The 21,854-nt window shown below is 39.3% G+C and overlaps 1 protein-coding gene across 5 annotated transcripts in view; it reads right to left on the bottom strand.

Annotated features, from left to right (window-relative positions):
* The window catches only part of NNT (nicotinamide nucleotide transhydrogenase), a 95,289-nt gene that overhangs the window by 51,574 nt on the left and 21,861 nt on the right, over window positions 1-21,854 (bottom strand). For all 5 annotated transcript variants that reach the window (XM_019464306.2, XM_019464308.2, XM_019464307.2 and 2 more), the window contains exons 6-7: window positions 19,188-19,276; window positions 13,590-13,777 (exon numbers count right to left, since the gene is read on the bottom strand). In XM_019464306.2, coding sequence (XP_019319851.1) covers window positions 13,590-13,777; window positions 19,188-19,276 — 277 coding nt within the window. The remainder of the gene's footprint in view (window positions 1-13,589; window positions 13,778-19,187; window positions 19,277-21,854) is intronic.

Raw genomic sequence — 21,854 nt, 5'->3', positions numbered from 1 at the left:
TCTCTCTCAAAATAAATAAATAAAACAAATTTAAGAGCTAGTTTTAATTTTATAATTTAAAAAATCAATAAAGGCTACAGGGAATACAATGATGAATAGAACAGTACAGCTGGCTTTTAAGCATTCACATGTGGATTGATTAATTTTTTTTTAATTCTGGAAGTGTAGAAATGAAAATTGAAAACAGAAGGGGAAAAAATAGAGCCAAAAGAGGAGCAGGGTAATACATAAAAGTTCCAAATGAGAAAATCCTCAAAAGAATAGTTCAAGAGGAGGAAAGACTGAGAAGGAAATTTCAAAATACTATCTTACCCTGATGTCCTCCTAGGGCAAAAATGTAATACATGATAATGTGGCATCACAAAATGGAAGCAACAAAACGAATAAGATGATTAGTTAGTTATGGAGGGGTGAATCTACTACCAGACTTCAAATTAAACTTTAAACTCTATACATCAGAATGAATTATAAAAAAATCAACCCTTGGGGTACCTGGGTGGCTCAGTAGGAAGAGCATAAGACTGTTGATCTTGGGGTCATGAGTTTGAGCCCCACACTGGGTATAGAGATCCCTCAAAACAAATAAAAATTTTAAAAAAGAGAATCAACCCAAAAAGGAAGAGAGAAGAAAGAGAACCTTGGTGAATAGCCCTCTAGTCTTTGGATTAAAAAGTATTTTCTTGGGTGCCTTGGTGACTCAGTCACTTAAGCATCGGACTCTTGATATTGGCTCAGGTCATGATCTTTCAGATCGTGGGATCAAGCCCCGTATCAGGCTCCCCTGCCCATAGTACAGAGCCTACTTGGGATTCTCTCTCTCCCTCTCTCTTCCCCTCCCCTGCCTGCATGCAAAGTGCTTACTTGTGTTCTCTCTCTCTCTCTCTCAAACTAAAGAAATAAACTTTAAAATAAAGTATTTCCTAAAGCAATTGGGAAAACAATAGATTTAAGTATGAAAAAAGTACATATTATCGTCCTCAAAAATAAATATGATAAAAAATATATTAAAAAGCTCACAGAAATTTAAATAAAAACAAAACAGAAAGATCCTAATAAATGAACAACAAATACAAACACTCAATTCTAAGAGAAATGGTAACAACTAAATTTTTTTTTTAAATGTTCACCCTCCTCCAGGCGCCTGGGTGGCTTAGTCGGTTGAGTGAACGATTCTTGGTTTTGGCTCAGGTCACAATCTCGCCATTTGTGAGTTCAAGCTCCACTTGAGTTTAGCGCTGACAATGTGGAGCCTGCTTGGGATTCTCTCTCTGTCCTCACTTTCTGCCCCTCCCCTGTTTGCATGCTCTCTCTTTCACACTCTCTCTCTCTCAAAATGAATAAATAAACTTAAAAAAAAATGTTCACCTTCATAATGAATCAAAGAAATGTGAGTTACAAAAAGTGAGATACTTTTTTTTCTTTGCCTCTAAAACTGAAAGAGTCAAAAATTAATAATAGGGGCACCTGGCTGGCTCACTCAGAATATGCAACTCAGGATTTTGGGGTTATAAGTTCAAGTCCCATGTTAGGTGTAAAGATTACTTAAAAATAAAATCTTTTTAAAAAATCATAATGTTGAGGGGTGCCTGGGAGGCTCGGTCAGTTAAGCGTCCGACTTAGGCTCAGGTCATGATCTCTCGGTCCGAGAGTTCGAGCCCCGCGTTGGGCTCTGTGCTGACAGCTCAGAGCCTGGAGCCTGTTTCAGATTCTGTGTCTCCCTCTCTCTCTGCCCCTCCCCTGTTCATGCTCTGTCTCTCTCTGTCTCAAAAATAAATAAACGTTAAAAAAAATTTAAAAAAATCATAATGTTGAAATGAAACAAGTAGCAGGATGATCTATTTATGAGATTATGGACTGCACAAGTTTCAGGAAAGCATAGTTTACAAACATGTATCAACTGGCCAAAAATGTTGATATTCACTCATCCAGTAACTCTAGTTCTAAGATTTGATTAATCCTGGGGAAATAAATGAAAATACACACATTGGAATGACACAGAAAAAAGGTTAGAGCATTATTTTTAATTGGCAAAAACTGGAATTAAATGAAAAGCCCAACCTTTAGGGAACCATTAAATAAAATATGGTACAAACAAGAAAATTCTATAAAACCATTAAAATATATTTACAAAAATTTCTTTTTTTTTTATTTTTTATATGTTTTTTATTTATTTTTGAGACAGAGAGAGACAGAGCATGAGCAGGGGAGGGGCAGAGAGAGTGGGAGACACAGAATCCGAAGCAGGCTCCAGGTTCTGAGCTGTCAGCACAGAGCCCGACATGGGGCTCAAACTCACGCAGTGTGAGATCATGACCTGAGCTGAAGTCGGATGCTTAACTGACTGAGCCACCCAGGCGCCCCATTTACAAAGATTTCTTAATGACTCATCATATTATATCAAGGGGAAAATTTATGATATAATATTATATGTAGAAAATGAGAAAGACACTGTATCCTGAGCTAACATGATAAAAATGCATGGAAAAAAGGATGAAAGGAAATGGTAAAATGTTACTAGTATTTTTCATTAAGTAGAGAGATGATGGATGATCTTTACTTTCTACTTTGTATTTTCTACTTCGTACTACATTTCCAAAAGTCACATACTATTTTTATAAAAAACAATAAAATAAAGTACTCCTGTGTAATCACAACCAGTTTCTTCTTTAAGTTGAAGACACAGGTTCAGAGTTGTACTAGAAAATTAAAAAAACTTAAAAATGCCATCAGACCAATCTATTTACTTACCAACTGAAAGGCTTCACTCAACGTTATGTGCCCTCCCTACAGCAAATGAAGCTATACAGTTAGGACAGCCTTTCAAAGAGTGCTTCTAAAACACTTACAAAGTGAGTCAGAGACTAAGGATGGATAACAAACAGGAAGATTTTTACAATATAAAACATAGAGAAGAATATACCCAATGTTTAATACAAATCCTACAAATATAAAGAGATGTCCCATATACCCCAGAGATAGTCTGGTATAGATTTTAGACACAAGAATAAAAGGCTAAGTGATCATATCAGATCTTTCAAGACATAACTGTAGAAGATGTCAGAAGAATTAATAGAAGAAGGCAGAGGCACCTGGGTGGCTCAGTCAGTTCAGCATCCCGACTCCCAATTTTGGCTCAGGTCGTGATCTCACAGTTAGAGGGTTCGAGTCCCTTATGAGGCTCTATGCTGACAGCAGGGAGCCTGCTTGGGATTCTTTCTTCCTCGCCCTCTAACCCTACCCCACTCTTGCTGTCTCTCGCTCTCTCAAAATAAATAAATAAACGTGAAAAAAAAAAAAAGAAGGTGGCAGATAAGAGTTATGTTTGTTTTTGTTTTTGAGGCAAGCACAATTGGGCTTTCCCCTTTTGATTGCTCATTTCTTTTAATTTTATAATTTTATCTGCCAAAGAGGAGATATACAAATAAACTGAAATTTTTACACTTTCTCAAACCAATTTCCCCCAAAACAATACCAAAAATCAATATGACAGAAAAAATTAATGAGAGAATTTTTTTAAATATATTTCCTAGCACAATGCAAAATGTGGATGAAGGATTTGGCATGATGTACAACCTCATGAAAAATTTCTTGGTGCCTTCTCGTTCTTGGACATTAAGTTCCCTGGGAAAATTCCTCGGTCCCCTCCCAGCTGGGAATCTATTTTCATACTGTAGCCAAAACAATGGTAGGACAAAATGCAATCCCAGTCATCATTCAAATACGCATCCATTTATCCACTCAAGTAATATTTAGTGCTTACCATGTGCAGACTGGATATGAAGGAAAATTTTCCTTACAGCTCTGAAGACTAATATTTTAGGACTGAAAGAGGCTATATTCAAAGGTCAGTAAACAGTTTTATTATCCAAAATAGCTGAGGTATTTAATAAAGCAGTCATCTAAAAATCTGTGTGGTTTCCCAATTGGTTGGCCATTATTTAGGGAGAGCAGGGATGGCATAGATGACTGTAAGGTATCCTTGAATCTCTGTGTACACCAAGAACTGACTATAGACTGAAAACATGCCTCACACGTGCACTGTTTCTAGATGTATGCATGTATGGCCACAGAATACACAGAATTCTTTCCATACTCCTGTATTTTCTCATTAAACAAATACTAAGATGAAGTTTTAAAAGTATTAAAGCTAGAAACTTCTAGAAAAAATTGCTCCTCTCTAAAAACAGCTTCAGGGGCATGTGGCTGGCTCAGTCACAAGATCATGAGTTCAAGCCCCACGTTGGGTGTCGAGATTATTTTAAAAAAAAGAAAAAGAAAAAAATAGCTTTAACAACTATGGCTACGTAGCAAAAGAATCATTGGCTTCTCTGTAGCACTAATTTCAAAAAAGAGTGATTTAGCTTAAACTAAATATCAATGGGTAAAGATTTATCAGAAAGTCTCACAATACATTATACTTCATTAAATGAATCAGAGCTAACCTAATCATCTGAAATCAATAAATTCTCAGATTCTACCTTACTGGGAAAAGAATTAAGCCCTCACAGACCACTTTAACCACACCAAAACAACAACAACAACAACAACAACAACAACAACAACAACAGCAAAACCCAAAAACAAAATGAAACAAAAAACCTTTAAGAGGAAACCACTAAAAATATTAAGAACAACAAGACACCAAAATGAAATGGGTTTACCACAAAATTTTGATTCCAAACAGCATTTAGCATTATTTACTGGGATTACTCTATAGCATGTAATCAGATGGGGAAATTTCTAACTTCCTGAACTCCTGGCCAGTGAGGTGTCAGATTAGACAGGCTCAAGAAAAACCTTCTGCTTTAACAAGATCATAGTATATTCAACAGTATAGTAGCAAAGAGATAAAAATACAAATAATAGGGGTGCCTGGCTGGCTCAGTCAGTTAAGCATCTGACTCTTGATTTTGGCTCAGGTCATAATCTCTGGGTTCTGAGTTCAAGCCCCACATCGGGCTCCATGCTGACAGTGTGGAGCCTGCTTGGGACTCTTTCTCTGCCCCTCCCCCACTCGCACACAATTGCACACTCTTTCTCTCTCAAATAAGCTTTAAAAAAGAAAAAGAAAAAATACAAATTAAAGAATACATTTATCCAAACCAAAATAGATTTCTCCTGAATAAGTACTAAGAAAACAAGGATAATTATTAATGGAATGCAATACTATCCAGACTCAGTGGAAAATACAGCATGTAAAGACATTGTGAACTACAGCATTTACATATAAAGAAATATCATTAGAAGACAACACAGTTTTGCACTGAGCATTGTTGTTTACCCAGCACCCATCTCCTCCTCTTGTCACTACTCTGATTTCCATTTTCTCCACACAGTCCATGAACTTCAGGAGAAATAACCTCAGACACCGCTCCAGATGCAGGCTGGCCTAAGGATAATCTCATCATATTATTAGTGACCAGTTTGGAAATCCAGATGTAAGCCAAGGGGCATCGCACTGTCCTGCCTCCACCAGCTGGTTCAGGAATGAGCACGAACCCCATTAAGGCCAATAAGAACAAGGAAAAGTTTACTAAAGGCTTCTGAAAAAGACATTTCCTTGCTCTTCAAGAGGGAGCCATCAGAACTGGCCTTCCTTCCAGATGTCGTGTCCTGCAGACTAGAGGCCCCACACCGCTGCTGCCTTCTTTCTACCACCTCAGAGCAGGGCAAGGTGACAGACTACAGGGAGCACAGCCAAAGTCCCCCTGATGTCAGCACACCTATCCACACTTACAAGGGGACTTTCTTCGGATACACAACCCAAGAAGTTTCCTTTCTTATTTAAAGCAGATTGTGTTGGAATTTCTGCTTCTGACAGCCAAAGGTATGCTAACTGATACACACGAAATTTTGGAATTTCAAAATCACAGATGGGGTTAAAGCAATGGTTTGTAAGCTATAAAGATGTTACAGATAAGGACAAAAAGTTTCTTATACATATATATATATACATACACACACACACACACACACAGAGGTAACTGATTATGTAATAGACAGGAAGTGGCAAGAAACTGCTGAATATTTGATCCACTGATCTATCATCTAATGGGTCTGTGATTTTTTAAATTTTTTTAAGTTTGTTTGTTTATTTTTGAGAGAGAGAGAGAGACAGAGAGTGAGCGAGCGCACAAGTTGGGGAAGGGCAGAGAGAGAGGGGAAGACACAGAATCTGAAGCGGGCTCCAGGCTCTGAGCTGTCAGCGCAGAGTCTGATGCAGGGCTCAAACCCACGAACTGTGAGATCATGACCTCAGCTGAAATCAGACGCTTAACCAACTGAGCCACCTAGCTGCCCCTGGGTCTGTGATTTAGGCAGCCTCACGGTACAGACAGCAACATACTGATCCAACACCTTCATCTATGTTATCACTGGCGAGGCTATAGACAGCTATGTTCATGAAAAGAGATTCTGACCCCAGCAGAGTACTTTATTGGTGAATTCTGTCCATGGAACTAGAGACAAATTTTCTCTGCACAATTAATTATTTGTATAAGGAACTAGAGAGAAACTCAGGCCAGCAAAACCTTGGCTTTTACAAACTGAATACCGTGAGATATTTCTAAATGTAATATTTACGAAATAGATTAGTCAACAGCATATTTTAGCCAATTGGACAAATCCCTAAAGATCTGTTTGAAGAAAAAAAACCTAAAAACAAGTTTTTACCTAATAATTAAAGAACACATTTATAAAAATTTTTAAGGATCATCTTAATCATTTACCTCTCATAGCTATAAATTTGTATAAATAAAAATCATAATTAGTCAAGATGTTACCATGTTTCCATAAATGATGGGAATTCTGAAAACACTAAAACAGTCTACCAAAGTTAAATGGTAGCACAAACAGGAAATGTATAATATTTTTATATAAATTATAACATTCTTTGTGTTCTCTCCAATGCATGTTTAGCATTTTGCTACCAAAATGCCTTAAAATAAAAAAATGAATATTTACTACACAATCTGATTTAACTAGTTTTATAAAATAATTAAAAGATTCTTTTTAAAAATAGAAACCTTTTTTTACCATGTTATTTATTTCCCATGTTATTCAACTTAGGCCAGAATGAGATTAATTGACAAAAGAGCCTTACTGAAATGCATATCTTCAGAAAATTCAGTTTTTCAGGGACTGCCTTAGACATTCCATGTAATCCTTGAGAATGTCTAGACCTTCTGTTCACAAAGTCAGTAAGTTTTCAGTCCTGAGTACCGTGTGCAGGACCAGACATCACCCGTGGCAGGAAAGAGAATGATGCTAATGCTCTCTCTAGGCCAAGCCCTAATCCCTACACTGGATTTTTTTCTTCATCTATTCAATGAATCAGCTCTGGGAGATAAAAATGTTTACCTCCTTTTCAGAGATGAGGAATCTGAGGTTCAGAGAGACACATCAGCTCTTAAGCAGAGGAACTGGAATTTGAATCTACTTTATCTGGCTCTAAATCCAAGATCTGATCCCCAGTGAATACATTAAACATAAGCAGATAAAATTACAAAGCAAGAAAAAGGAAAAAGCTATTAGCTGTTCACCAAAATCCATGTTTGTTATGAGCTGAACTATGTCCACAGAAAATTCATACGTTGCAGCCCTAACCCCTACTACCTTAAAATATCACGATACTGGGAAATTGGTGAATTCTTTAACCACCTTTAAAGAAAGGTGATTAAGTCAAAATGAGGCCCTAATTCAATCTGACCGACATCCTTAAAATACGAAGAAATGTGGATTAAAAAAAAGAGAGACACCAAGACCACGTGAGCACGCAGCAAGAAGAAGACCATCTACATAGAAGACAAAGAAATCTACATAGAAGACCATCTACAAGCCAGAGAGAGAGGCCTCAGAAGAAACCAAACCTGCCTACACCGTGGCCTGGGACCTCCAGCCTCCAGAGCTGTGAGAAAAGAAATTTCAGTTGTTTAAGCTGGGATTTTGTTACGGCAGCCTTAGCAAACTAATGCAATGTTCTATTATTCCTGGGCACACAGCTAGGAAACAATTCCCAGCTTCCTTCACAGTTAGGGTTGGCCATGTGACTAAGTCTTAGCCAAAGAAATGTGACGAGTGGTATGTGCCATTCGTAGGCATCCTATGTGCATTCCTCTATGTCCCTTTCCCTCTGGCTGGCTGGAGGAGACACGGTGCCCGCAGTGATCTTCAGAGCCTCATCATGATGATGGCGACACTGTCATACCTGAATCCCCAGATGACCACGTGAAGGAGAGATGCCCACCAACATGTCAACCATCCGTTACTGCTAACTGAGCAAGAAGTAAATTTCTATCACGTCCAGGCTTTTGTGCTGATTTGTTATAGCAGCCAGACCACCCTAACTGACACTGAGCCACAAGAAAGTATAGGGAATGTGGAAAGAAGGAAATACAGAAACACATGTGGTGGGCAGTACTAGCTGTTAGCAGTAACTCCATGGGGTGTTGCTTCCCCAGGGATGGCCTCAGCTTCCCAATCCTTTTCAACTCAGGGACTGCCAGGGAGGGAAACACAACTTCCAATCTTGCAACATATGTTTGGAGAAATAATAGACCAAACCAGAATATAATTCTGTGCCATAAATTTTCCTAACAAACATTTGTTAAATTCGGTCCAATAACTCACTAAGCGTGCTCAAACACACTCTAAGAAGTCATGACTGATAAATGGTAATGGGACACTCCCCAGTCTTGGCATCTTCCTCTTGATGACAAGTTGCCCTGTCCGTGTTGAAAGCTACCAAGAGGTATGTAGACAGCCTGTGGTTACCAATCTTTGATGTTGCAACACTTAAGTGTTTCTCTCTGTCCTTCAAAATTCTGAAAACAAATGAAACTTTGTAGAAGTAATATTAGAAATTCCATACAGTCATACAATACATTTGAGGGAGGGGAGGGTGACAGATGAATCAGGTTAGTCAGTAAACAAAACAATAAATAATTCAGAAAAAGTGAGAAATGGCTGATCTATATGAGCTTTGTCCTGTCAGATCATCATGCTTACAGAGAAGGAAAAGAACAACCTGAACACTAAACCTTTACTTTAGGCAAAAACGTTGTAGAGTTGTCAAAGCCGTGTTGTCTTTGTGGAATTTCACAAATGGCAAATATTATCACCATATCAGTTATTCTCCTGGCTGAAAGAACAAGTGTGAACATTACTGTGAAAAATTATTTTTTTGTACTATATTTCTGCTCTTTATGAAAGACAGATTTCAAAAAGACAAAAGTAATGTCAGATAAAGAACCAATGTTGATTTTCCAAGGAGACCGCAAAATTTCTCCGGTTTGGTGTGATATGCGTAAGGCCTTTATTTCGGGGAAAACAACCCCCCGCCGCCCTGCCAATTCTCTAGAGTCACGTAAAATTACCACAAGTATCCTTTGAGGGGTATATTCTACAGACCCTATCTAGTGTAGATAAAAAGTATTGTTACCATAATCTGGATTGTGCCTAAAAAGAGGTCCAAGTTTATATGGACTGAGCTATTATAATTTATAATCAAGCAACGACTATCTTCCCTCCTGGCTGGTAGATACTTTCTAACTCCAGGACAGACCTTCTACTACTTCCTAAGTCTATCTCCTAAGAGGAGCTAACCACCTTAAATTGCAAACCTGGCAAGTGTCCTAGTTTTGACAGTTTAAGAAAGCTAGGTTCCCAGTCTTAGGTTAGCCTCTGCATTATTCCCATCCAAAAATGAGCCAACAGAATGCTGTCTCTCTCATTCCTTGGATAGCACTGGAAAAATAAGAGACTGTACCAACGGAGACCTAAGGAAGGCATCCAGGAACATTAGCTCAACAACTTTTGCTGAACCCCTGCTGTACACAGGGCCCTGGGGTAAGCACCCACCATGACAGATCTTAAGAAGCCCAACATATGCTGCATGGGGTCACTAGGGGCAATGAGACTGGGAACTATGGGGAATCCATGGCACAGGCAGAGAGCGCTGTGGGTGCAGAAAGAACAGTGTTTATGGATGAGTAGAAGAGAGCAGGAACCGTGGAGGAAGCAGTAACTGGATTAAGCAGGATTTCAAAAGGCAGGGAAAGGCAGCGATAGCATTCCAAAGAGAAGGAACAATATGCGCAAAGGTCTGAAAGTCCTTGGCCTATTTGAAAAGAAAATAGCAGCCAGCATGACTGAAATTAGGCCCAGAGAGTAAGAAATTAGTTTAACATGAGGCCCAAAGGTGAAATGAGACTAGAAATTAAAAGGCAACAGATACCTCACCAAGGAGCATGAACTTGAAGGCATGGTGGGCGGGGCTCGTAAGCCAATCCTGATCACTCCAGGTGCCTTGTCCAGTGATGGTGAGAACCCCAGTGGTCCAAGTCACTGCCATCATTACTAAACAAAAAACCCAGGCTTTCCAGTAGCTATGGTTCAATTACAAAATAAGGGCAAGACCTAAGGAGGGGGTAAAGAGGAGAGCAGGAAAGGTGGAGGAGCTTACGAGGTTATAATTTTTTTAGTGAGACAGTCATCAGGAAGGTTTTATATGGAGAAGGTTGTTTCTGTCAGAGGAGATTTAGCATGGGCACCACAGAACTCCTCATTCTTACACTGGGATTTAGGTGAAATATGCCTGACAGAGAGGTAGTGCTAAACCATACGATTCCTCCTCACCCCACACCACCCCTCCCTAACTTACCCATCACATTTTCAACCTGATTCAGTCTGTTCCTGATGAAATATTCCAAGTCTATGGAAAGTCTAAAAGGGTGCCAGAACAATAAAGATGCTGAAAAATCTCTTTGGTTGCAAAAAGTTTAACAGAAAAGATTGTGAGCACAGCCTGAACATGACCAAAGGTGGGGCTGCCTTCCTCTTTAACAATAGCCCCAAAGGGCAAAGAGCTGGACAGGAAAGCTGAGAGCTTTCCCTTGTGTGCACAGCACCACAAAATGGGACTGTCAACTCTATCCTGAAGCGACCTGTGTTAAATGACACTCCAGCCTTTAACCCTTCACCCAACCCAATCTAGGGAGTCCAGATGATGGCACGAGGCAGCAAAATAATTAGTGAGCTACAGAAATATTTCATTCCACATCCAATCAACATAAGTATACCATTATTTTTGTTTCAAGCCCCTGGACTTGGAGGAATGAAAATTTACCAACTCTGTGAGGTTGCTACCTGAAGCTAGCTACCTGCCCAGGTGCCGCTCTCGGCATTCTTATCCATGTCAGGTCTTCAGGGCAGCCTCCAAGGCACCTGGATCCTAGCAAGCAATCTCAGCTTGAAGGACTTTTGACATTTGACTTAATCTCCTCTGGACCCACTCAAGGAAAACCTGAGAACAACTTCTGTTCCAAGAGTCTTTCAAGAGCTCAACACACCATCAGGTGACCTATGCAAAGGCTCAGGACATAAACCAGTAAACGTTTAACGCCAAGGATGGTTTTTCAAAGGGTGTTATGCCTTTATAGAATCTTTTCCTCTTTTTGTTTTAATGTTCATGCTTTATGCTTTCAGGTCTCAGTTCCCCAAGCAATATGAAAAACCTTTAGAAAGATCTTCTTCCTTATAATACTAACTTTCTTTCTTTCTTTCTTTCTTTCTTTCTTTCTTTCTTTCTTTCTTTCTTTCTTCAAATAAAACAAACAAAAAAAAAGGATAACAGAAAGACCAGCCCTCTGAGTACCGGCTCTGGGTCAGTCCACTGGTCAAGGACTTTGTCTAACTTAAATGTGCTCCAAGCAGATCACAGCTTCAGAAAAGACGGAAAACAGTAAAGCTTCAGTGGAACAGATTAACAAAATGTTTTTAACAAATCTTCTTTAAGACTATTTGACCTTTTACCAAAATACACTATTAGGAAATTATTAAAAAAAAAAAAAAAAATATATATATATTATCAGGGAGGGGTAGACCCTAAAAGTCAGTTATGTGTTTTACATAAGAAGTCTTGAGTTGTATCGCTTACTTTGGGCTTTATAATCAATAATAATTCTATATACTATGCCCAAAGTATCCCGTGTTCAATGAGAGTATGACTTGACTAAAACTAGCTTCATGTCCGCATCATTTACTCCATGAGGAAATGTTTTAGCACCCTCTACTGGCCACTTATATCTAGTCAGCTCATAACCACTCTCCACCATGGAGCTAACTTCCAAAGGTCAGATGGTAGCTACAGTAAAGGCCACCCCATCCCTCCCTCAAAGCCACCCATGCAACAGCTGGGCCAGAGGCCACTGCCACAAAAGGAAAGAACGAAATCCTTCAATGCCCTCCTGCCACTACTTGTTCATGAGTCCTATCATAGCCGGCCGATTTCAAAATATCACCCTGAGCCCCTGGCTTGCCTGACTGATCTGCATTCCGCCTCCAGTGACCGACCGATTCTTCTATGGGCTGAGCCATGTCACGAGCCTGTCCAGTCTGCTTCATGTAGCCAGCTCTGGTGGGAAGCTGGTTGTCTTGAGAGCCCAGCTTACCTATCTGGTACCACTCAGGTAAACAGGACAGAAAGAAGAGCTTGAGGGACATATTTTCCCCCACAAGCTCATAGATATGATGTCAATCAACTTCCCGCCCTTGCTTGTATATTATTCACACTGGGGGTTTGGGGGAAGATGACAGAAGAGAATTTCTCCTCTCCCAAGGTCTCATGACAAAGCAACTTCTAATGTTCCACAGTCCCCCAGAGAAAGCAAGTCTCCTTTAGTAAGATCTGACACAAGTAAACATTAGCCCTGTAAACTCTCATTATCTGGCCCACTTCCTTTCAGAAAGGAAAATATTAGAGTCGGCGTGGTATTCATCATTCAATAACAGAAGGAAAGGAAGAAAAAAGGTGGAATGTTTTTCACTCCCAAATCTTGCTAGGTCAAGTTACTCTTTACTGATTAATAAGAGCTTACTGATTTGGCATCAATCATCTACTGAATGAAGAATATTCTTTAGAAGAGGATGTGGCAAAGGACTGAAAAGTAATTCCTGCCATCAAAAAGCTTACAATTTGGTTGCAAAGACCAAACGTGCCAAAGGAAATAATTAAAAAGTGATAAAGTGCCATATCCTTTAGTAAAAAATATATACCGGAAATTCAACACACACACACACACACACACACACACACACACACACACACGCAAAGTCCCTTTCTCTCTCATGCATGGGAAAATGGCTAAAATATTAATAACAGCCATCTCTGGTGGAATTTTAGGTCTGTACTTTTGTTCTTCATATTTTTCAGTCCTGTTTGAATGTCCTACAATAAGAACATTGTATCTTAACAAAGAGAACAGAAATAAATTAAGAACCAATTTATCAAAGGTGTAAACAGGAAATTGCTTACAAATAGAATTCTGTACACAGAATATGACCTATGAACACAGCTAGATAAAAATACATGGGAAAAAAAGACTGAACAAAAACATATCGCATTATTAACGATCATTTTTCTCTACAGGCTACAGTGATTTTGGTCTTTTCTGCCTTTCATATGCTTTCTCAATTCCTAGAAAGTAAATTAATCTTTACTTAAAGCAATTCACATGTTGAACAACTCTCACCCTCATTTTAAAATATCATCAGTGAAAGTGCTTTTGATGACCCCGGGCTTAATGACACACCTGGAATAAGGGCTGTGCTGATGAGGATATCCACCTCCTTGCACTGTTGAGCAAAGAGCTTCATTTCAGCTTCGATGAACTCTTTGGACATCTCTTTCGCATATCCTCCTTGTCCTTCACCAGATTCCTTCAAGTCCACCTCCAAGGGCTCAGCACCAAGAGACTTGAACTGCTCCAAAGCTGCAGCTCTGGTGATTATTGAAGGGAAAGCAGGGGTTATCTCAGGCCCTTAATGCAGAAATCGAGATCATTATTTACATACATATTTGGGGGGTTGGGTTTTTTTTTTAAGTTTTTATTCAAATTCCTGTTAGCTAACATAACAGTGTAATATCAGCTACAGGTGTACAATACAGTGATCCAACATTTCCATAGAACACCCTGTGCTCATCACAAAAGGTGCACTTCCTCATCCCCATTACCTGTTTCACCCATCCCCCTGCCACCTACCTTCCCTCTGGTAGCCATCAGTTTGTTCTCTATAGTTAACAGTTTGTTTCTTGGTTTACCCCTCCTTCTCTCTCTTTTCCCTTTGCTTGTTCCTTAAATTCTACATATGAGTGAAATCACATGGTATTTGTCTTTCTTTGACTTATTTCACTTAGCTTAATACAGCTCTATCCATATTGTTGCAAATGGCAAGATTTCATTCTTTTTATGGCTGAATAATATTCCATTGTACACATATACCACATCTTCTTTATCCATTCATTAGTCAAAGGGCACTGGGCTATTTCCATAATTTAGCTATGGTAAATAATGCTGCTATAAACATCAGGTGCATGTATCCCTTTAAATTAGTGTTTTTATATTCTCTGGGTAAATACCTAGTAGTGCAATTGCTGGATCGTAGGGTACTTCTATTTTTAACTTTTTGAGGAACCGCCATACTGTTTTCCAGAGTGGCTGCGCTAGTTTGCATTCCCACCAACAGTGCAAGAAGGTTCCTTTTTCTTCACATCCTCACCAACACCTGTTGTTTCTTGCGTTACTGATTTTAGCCATTCTGACAGGTGTCAGGTGGTATCTCACCGTAGTATTGATTTGTATTTCCCTGATGATCAGTGCTGTTGAGCCTCTTTTCATGTGTCTGTTGGCCATCTGGATGTCTTCTTTGGAAAAATGTCTGTTCATGTCTTCTGCCCAATTTTTAATTGGATTATTTATTTTTTGGGTGTTGAGTTTTAAGAAGAATGAACTATCTTCAAAACTGGAGATTTTCTTTTGATATCTTTGACTGGACTATTTCAATTATCTCCAGAAGTGCATACCACTTCTGTAACTTTTTTTTTCTGGAAAAATAAAAATTATAGGGAATTCCAACTTCTACTTAGTTCAGTTGCAAAAGGAATTTCACTATTGATAACTCCAATAATCAATTATGTTTCTTGGGCCTCCATTGTCAATGATGACATGAGCTCTGACCTACGTTAAGATATGACTTCATTCCAATCACTCAGGTTGAGATTTTCATTTGTAAATGTTCTGACTTATGGGGACTTCTCTCATATAATGGACTCTTAGAAATATTTTAATAAAGTGATTTTTGTTCCTAGTCCTCATTAAATTGTGTTTGAAAAAAGCAACCTATAAATAGTGTATGTTAAAATGTGAACAGCCAACACATTCAAACTATATAAAAATACATTCAGTTTAAAAAAATAAACTCTAGCCATGCACCGTGTACTAGTTGGAAAACCAGAGCCAACAAAGATCTCAGTTCTGTGGTGGAAAGTGTGTTTAACTTACCAACCCCTATCCCACGATAGTGAATCCCAAACCCCACTAATGACATCGACCCCTTCCCAGACCCACTGAATTACAATCTCCAGGGGAGAGGCCAGAAGCTTTATTTTTAGCAAGAGCTGCAGGTAATTCTGGCCATCAGGGAAGTTTGGGAAACCGTGGTCTGAGGCCATCAGTCCCAAGCAACAGTCATGGTCAGAGAGAGGACACAAAGGGTAGGACATGATTCAGCAAGAGGTGCTCACCCTTTCTGTTGGCTTGAACAAGGAAGCTTGTAGTCCTGATTGCCCAGGAAGGCCAACTTGTGACACAGGGAAATTAGCCAAAGCTGAGGACAGCCGAGAGGACAGAAAGAACCCGGTCCTGGACGGCACCAATGAACTGCTGACTCGAATGTGAAAAGGGACTCCTTCCCGTGGATTTTCATTTAAAAGAGCTAATACATTTATTTAGAGTTTAAGCCAGTCTGAATTGGTGTTTTCTATTCCTTACAGCCAAAAGGATACTGCTGTTTACAAAGTCTGAGAAATGTTTACTAGTTTTAATGAAATAAGATGAATTTAAAATGACCTATATGTATGTGTGAGTGATCACAATTTCATTCAAAGGGTATCTGCATAAATATCTATAAGAAATGTACCAAAAAAATCATTAGCAATTGGATCTAGCTGGTAGAATTATAAAGGTATTTTCATTTTCTGATGTTTCTCTGTATTTTTCAATAATGGACATGTATAAATAATCAGAAACATAAATGCTATGTTAGAATCTCTGCCCTCAAAATAATTATCACTTAAAACTATTATAATGTATCAAAATGTAAGTAAGATGTAAATATTTTTGACCCCAAAATTTCATTTCTGGGAATTTATCCTAAGGAAATAATGAACTATCTCCAAATACATATGTTCTTACATAGACATATATACAGTATTGTTTATATACAGTGAAAATGCCCATTATAGAAGACTAATTAAAGAAGTCACTCTACTTCCACACAGTGGAATCCTATGCAACCATTAAATATGTTTGTAGGTAAGTCGAGATCTTCACAATCAACTGCTAAGTAAAAACAAAGCCAGTTAAAATAGTACTGTTAGTAAAATTACATTTTTAGTTAATGTGTAGAAAAGACAATATATACCGTTCACAGTTCTTTCCAGGGAATAGGCTATTTTATTTTCACTTTTTGTACTTTTTAATGTTTTTTTTGAATTGGGGGAATAAGCATGTATTAGTTTTATGGTAAGAAAGGAAACTGAATGTTATAAAATTGATATGTCTATAGTATGTAAAATAGGGCTAATCATCCCCACATCATAGGTTTTTTTGTTGTTATTTTTGAGAAAGAACGAGAGGACAAGCAGTGGAGGGGCAGAGGGAGAGAGAGAATCTTAAGCAGTCTCCACGCCCAGTGCAGAGCCAGAAGCAGGGCTTGGTCTCACAACCTTGAGATCATGACCTGAGCCAAAAACAAGAGTCAGACACTTAACTAACTGAGCCACCCAGGTGCCCTAAGTGTTTGTAAAGAACAAATAAAACAAAGCAGATAGCACAATGCCTGGAAGAGAGTAAACATTAGTACAGGTGTCTGAAAACTATAGCTCCTGACTTGCCAATTGTTTTTGTAAATAAAGCTTTATTGGAACACACACATACACAAAAAGAAAAATAAAGTAAAGCTATTATATTTCTAAACTTTGCGACACAGGCATTAGGTAGGATGCTCACTATTGTTACCAGGGGAATCTCTTAGCTATTGTTTGAAAAAATTTAAAATCACACTCCTTTAGGGGCACCTGGGTGGCTCAGTCGGTTAAGCATCCGACTTCGGCTCAGGTCATGATCTCACGGTCTGTGAGCTCGAGCCCCGCGTCGGGCTCTGTGCTGACAGCTCGGAGTCTGGAGCCTGCTTCGGATTCTGTGTCTCCCTCTCTCTGACCCTCCCCCATTCATGCTCTGTCTCTCTCTGTCTCAAAAATAAATAAACATTTAAAAAAAAAAATCACACTCCTTTAATATTGATGAGCAATGAGTTGTCCTTAAGTTTTTAGGATGTTTATCTGAAAATATATACTGTTCAGTCTTCCAACAAGAATTTATAATCAAGTGTGTTTTCTAATGTGTTTGGATTTCATATTTATGATACCAACCCCTAGTCTCAAAATAGTGATTGAGGTATGTATAATCCTTAGAAAAGGATTATATAGTTCAGCCACATCTTTCTTCATTGTGTACTTGAGCTATCCTAGTAAATGGTAAATAAAAATGGAGTTAAGCAACAGCCATCATCTAGCTATCAGATCTGTACACTATCTAAACCAATGACATCAAAATACACAATAAATTCTCAGCAGCTGACCCAACACCAAGTTTCAAATCATCTCTAAGTCAAATATGCACATTTCCACATTAATGCTACTGTCACTACACTGAAAACTTGCACAACCTCCTCTCTCCAGGAGGAGTGTCTTCAAAAACTTCACATCAACAAACATTAAAAATTAAAAGCACAAATAACATGCTTAACACTGGCTATCTTTGGCATGCATCCTCGTTATTGCAGAAAAGCCTTTTCTCATTTCAGCAGGACAGCTTTTTATCAGTACATCACTTCTCTAAACTCCACGTAAGCCCTATAAATCATATTCTATGGAACATTCCTTACTCCAGAAAGTCACATTCTTTCCAACTTTGAATGGCTGCACATTTTTTTGATCATTCTATATTCAAGATTAGCAGCAGTATTATTCCTCTACTGATCTCAGCTGATAATGAAAAACTATGCATTTTAACCTTGAAATAGTATTCATACATAAAAATAACAGCAATTCTCAATAAGCATTTAATAAAATCCAGCATCTAATATCTTCTGAAATGAAGAACAATTTTAATCAAACTTTTCTTTAAAGAATTCTAGGGGCGCCTGGGTGGCGCAGTCAGTTAAGCGTCCGACTTCAGCCAGGTCACGATCTCGCGGTCCGTGAGTTCGAGCCCCGCGTCAGGCTCTGGGCTGATGATGGCTCGGAGCCTGGAGCCTGTTTCCGATTCTGTGTCTCCCTCTCTCTGCCCCTCCCCCGTTCATGCTCTGTCTCTCTCTGTCCCAAAAATAAATAAAAAAGTTGAAAAAAATAAAAAAAATTAAAAAAAAATAAAGAATTCTAGAAAACGTTGGTATGTCTGCTTTAAAGTATTATGCAATGAACATAATTGAGTATTTTCTCCTAGGGGCTCCACTATTGCCTAATCAGCTTTATTTGCTTCCATCAAAATGCAGAGCATACCTCTCCCCGCCCTCTGCCCCCCAGTCTGTTTTCCAAAATACCTCCTATGCTGACTTTTTTTTTTTTAAGGAAACCCAATGCCCAACGTGGGGCTCAAACTCATGACCCCAAGATCAAGAATCACATGCTCTAGTGACTGAGCCAGCCAGGTGTCCCCAAAATATCTCCTATACCACTCTCTTCTAACTCACAGACATCTTGGTTCATGTCCTCCCTGACTTGTAAATGCAATCTGCAGAGCAACAGATTACAAACTCAGGATGGGAATAATTCTGGTCCCACTGTTAATCCACATAAAGAAAACTGAATACGAGTTGTTTGTTTTCAATTCTTCTGCTTTTTAAATTATTTCTGCTGTATGGAGTCTGGGTCCTTAGATATTTTTTCCCACTAGATAATATTTTTCTACTTTGAGTTAACTTGGAAGAAGTAGAAACATTTTGAAATGTCAAGAGTTTGTAAAGCAGTTTTCAATGTGAAACTTCCATTATAAACTCCAAAGACAGCATAATATCCACCTGAAACAAAATGTTTTCACCTTAACAGCAGTCACTCATAGAGCACTTACCTGGTGTCAAATCCTCGAACAATAGCACCCATAGACTTCGCTGCACCTGCAGAAGCCAGCCCAGCAACACCACCACCAACTATCAGAATCTAGGGGAAAAGGCAGAACGGTATGTTTCCATTTTTTTTTAATGTTTACTCATTTTTGAAAGAGAGAGAAACAGAGTGCAAGAGGGGGAGGGGCAGAGAGAGAGGGAGACACAGAAACAGAAGCAGGCTCCAGGCTCCGAGCTGTCAGCACAGAGCCCATTGCGGGGCTGAACCCACAAACCGTGAGGTCATGACTTGCGCCAAAGTTGGACATTTAACCGACTCAGCCACCCAAGTGCCCCAGAACAGTATGTTTTTTAAAAAGTTCATTATCAACTGGCTATGAAAAATCATCAGCTCATAACTATCAGCACCTGGTACACAGCATTCAATAATACACCAGGTGGTGCCGGCAGTGGTGATCAGCCCTCAATAAATATACTGAGTGGATAGACAACACTTTATCTGAACCTCCGCTGTTTTTAAAAATTTATCAAAGGAACGACTGCTGGCAAAGGCCCACAACCTTCACTAAGAAGTCTGACAGGGGCGCCTGGGTGGCTCAGTCGGTTAAGCGTCCGACTTCAGCTCAGGTCACGATCTCGCGGTCTGTGGGTTCGAGCCCCGCATCAGGCTCTGGGCTGATGGCTCAGAGCCTGGAGCCTGCTTCCGATTCTGTGTCTCCCTCTCTCTCTGCCCCTCCCCCGTTCATTCTCTGTCTCTCTCTGTCTCAAAAATAAATAAACGTTAAAAAAAAAAAAATTAAAAAAAAAAAAAAAAAAAAAGAAGTCTGACAACCAGCATCTCGGTGTGGAAGCCACATACAGCACAATGGGGATTATATGTGTTAAAGATTAACAGGTCTTGAGGAGCCTGAGTGGCTCAGTCAGTTAAGCATCAGACTCTTGATTTTGGCTCAGGTCATGATCCCAGGGTCATGGGATCAAGCCCCATGTCCGGCTCCACACTGAGCATGGAGCCTAAGATTCTCTCTCTCCCTCTGCCCCTCTTTTTTGTGCTCACACATGTGCTCTCTCCCTCTCTAAAATTTAAAAAAAAAAAAAAATGAAATAAGGTAACCGTTAAAGAAAAATAGATTAACAGGTCTTTCTCAGTGTGTAAAAGCTACCTGTACTGAAATAAACTCCTAGCACAGCATTCTAGCTATCTCTCCCCTCACAAATTTTAAGGTTCCTCTATGTTCACAAAATATCAAAATAAGTTTCAAAGATGGATACAACTTTGATAAAATGTCTACCTTCTATTTTGAGTTCAAATGCTTCTGAAAGAACAGCAGGTGACCAACTATCTAATTTTGGACCAATTTGAATGACCAAAGCAACATAACTAATCTCCCTAACCATTGAACAGTTAGAGCCAAGAAAACCAAAGAATTTCTCAGAAACAAGAGTCTCCCGGCCTTCTAAGAAACACAATAAGAGCAATGTTTTCTCCAGTCTGGAATGGGCCTTTCAGAGAAAAGTTCTATTATACTTCCCAGTCAATTGAGGCAACTCCTTGTTGCTATTTAAAAAAAGAAAGAAAAGGAAAAAAGCCACCCACAGAAAACAGTGAAGCTTATAAATTCCTACCTACCCATCATGCCCACATCTCCTTCCACCTCTTTTTTTTTTAATTATTTTTTTTTAATGTTTATTTATTTTTGAATCAGAGAATGAACAGCGGAGGGTCAGAGAGAGGGAGACACAGAATCCGAAGTAGGCTCCAGGCTCCGAGGTGTCAGCACAGAGCCCGACGCGGGGCTCAAACTCACAGACCGTGAGATCATGACCTGAGCCGAAGTCGGACGCTTAACCGACTGAGCCACCCAGGCGCCCCTCCTTCCACCTCTTTAAGAAGAAGGCTAGTCAAGGGGTGCCTGGGTAGCTCAGTCAGTTAAGCATCTGACTTCAGCTCAGGACATGGTCTCACAGTTCATGAGTTCGAGGCCCCACTTCAGGATTCTCTCTCTCTCTCTGCTCTCACTTGCATGCTCTCTCTCTCTCTCTCAAAAAAAAAAAAAAAAAAAAAAAAGACTTATGTCTTTAAAAAAAAAAAAAAAAAAAAAAAAGCTAGTCAAACCATACTCCAGTGACCTCTAAGCAGTGTCTCCGAGATCATGTGAATTGATCTAGATGGTGAAGGTCACAGGGGAGGGTGTTAAGCTACAGGGAAGGGGACAAAGAAGGAGCACAGAGAACAAGCAGGCTCTGGGCTCCAAGGCACCAACCCTGCTCCACACAATGAAAATGTGAAATAAAAATAAAATAAGTAAAAATCACAGGACTAGACCAAGTTACCCTGAATCCAGAAATAACAAAAGACCTCATAATTTAAAAGGCAGAATCGCACAATAATAAAGCCAGGTAGATCTGACAACAGGAATTTACTCTTTCTCTCCAGGATGGGGTGAAGGAAAAGACAGAGGTTAAGAATCGGAGTGAAATCCCGAATCGGCTACCAACTAGTTCTGGGTAACTTTGAGCAAGCTGCTTAGTATCTGCAATAACACACTTAAAAAACCTTCCCAGAAGGCAGTTACATTAAATGATGGGATATAAAGCACTGACTGCTAACTGGCACAACATAGACATATACTCAGAAAATAGGGGAAAGGCCATGGGAAAGGAATGACCTT

The sequence above is a fragment of the Panthera pardus genome, unplaced genomic scaffold (genome assembly GCF_024362965.1).
Source record: "Panthera pardus isolate Hobbes unplaced genomic scaffold, ASM2436296v1 HiC_scaffold_2, whole genome shotgun sequence".
Classification (NCBI taxonomy): Eukaryota; Metazoa; Chordata; class Mammalia; order Carnivora; family Felidae; genus Panthera; species Panthera pardus.
This window is presented reverse-complemented; position numbering and strand designations above follow the sequence as displayed.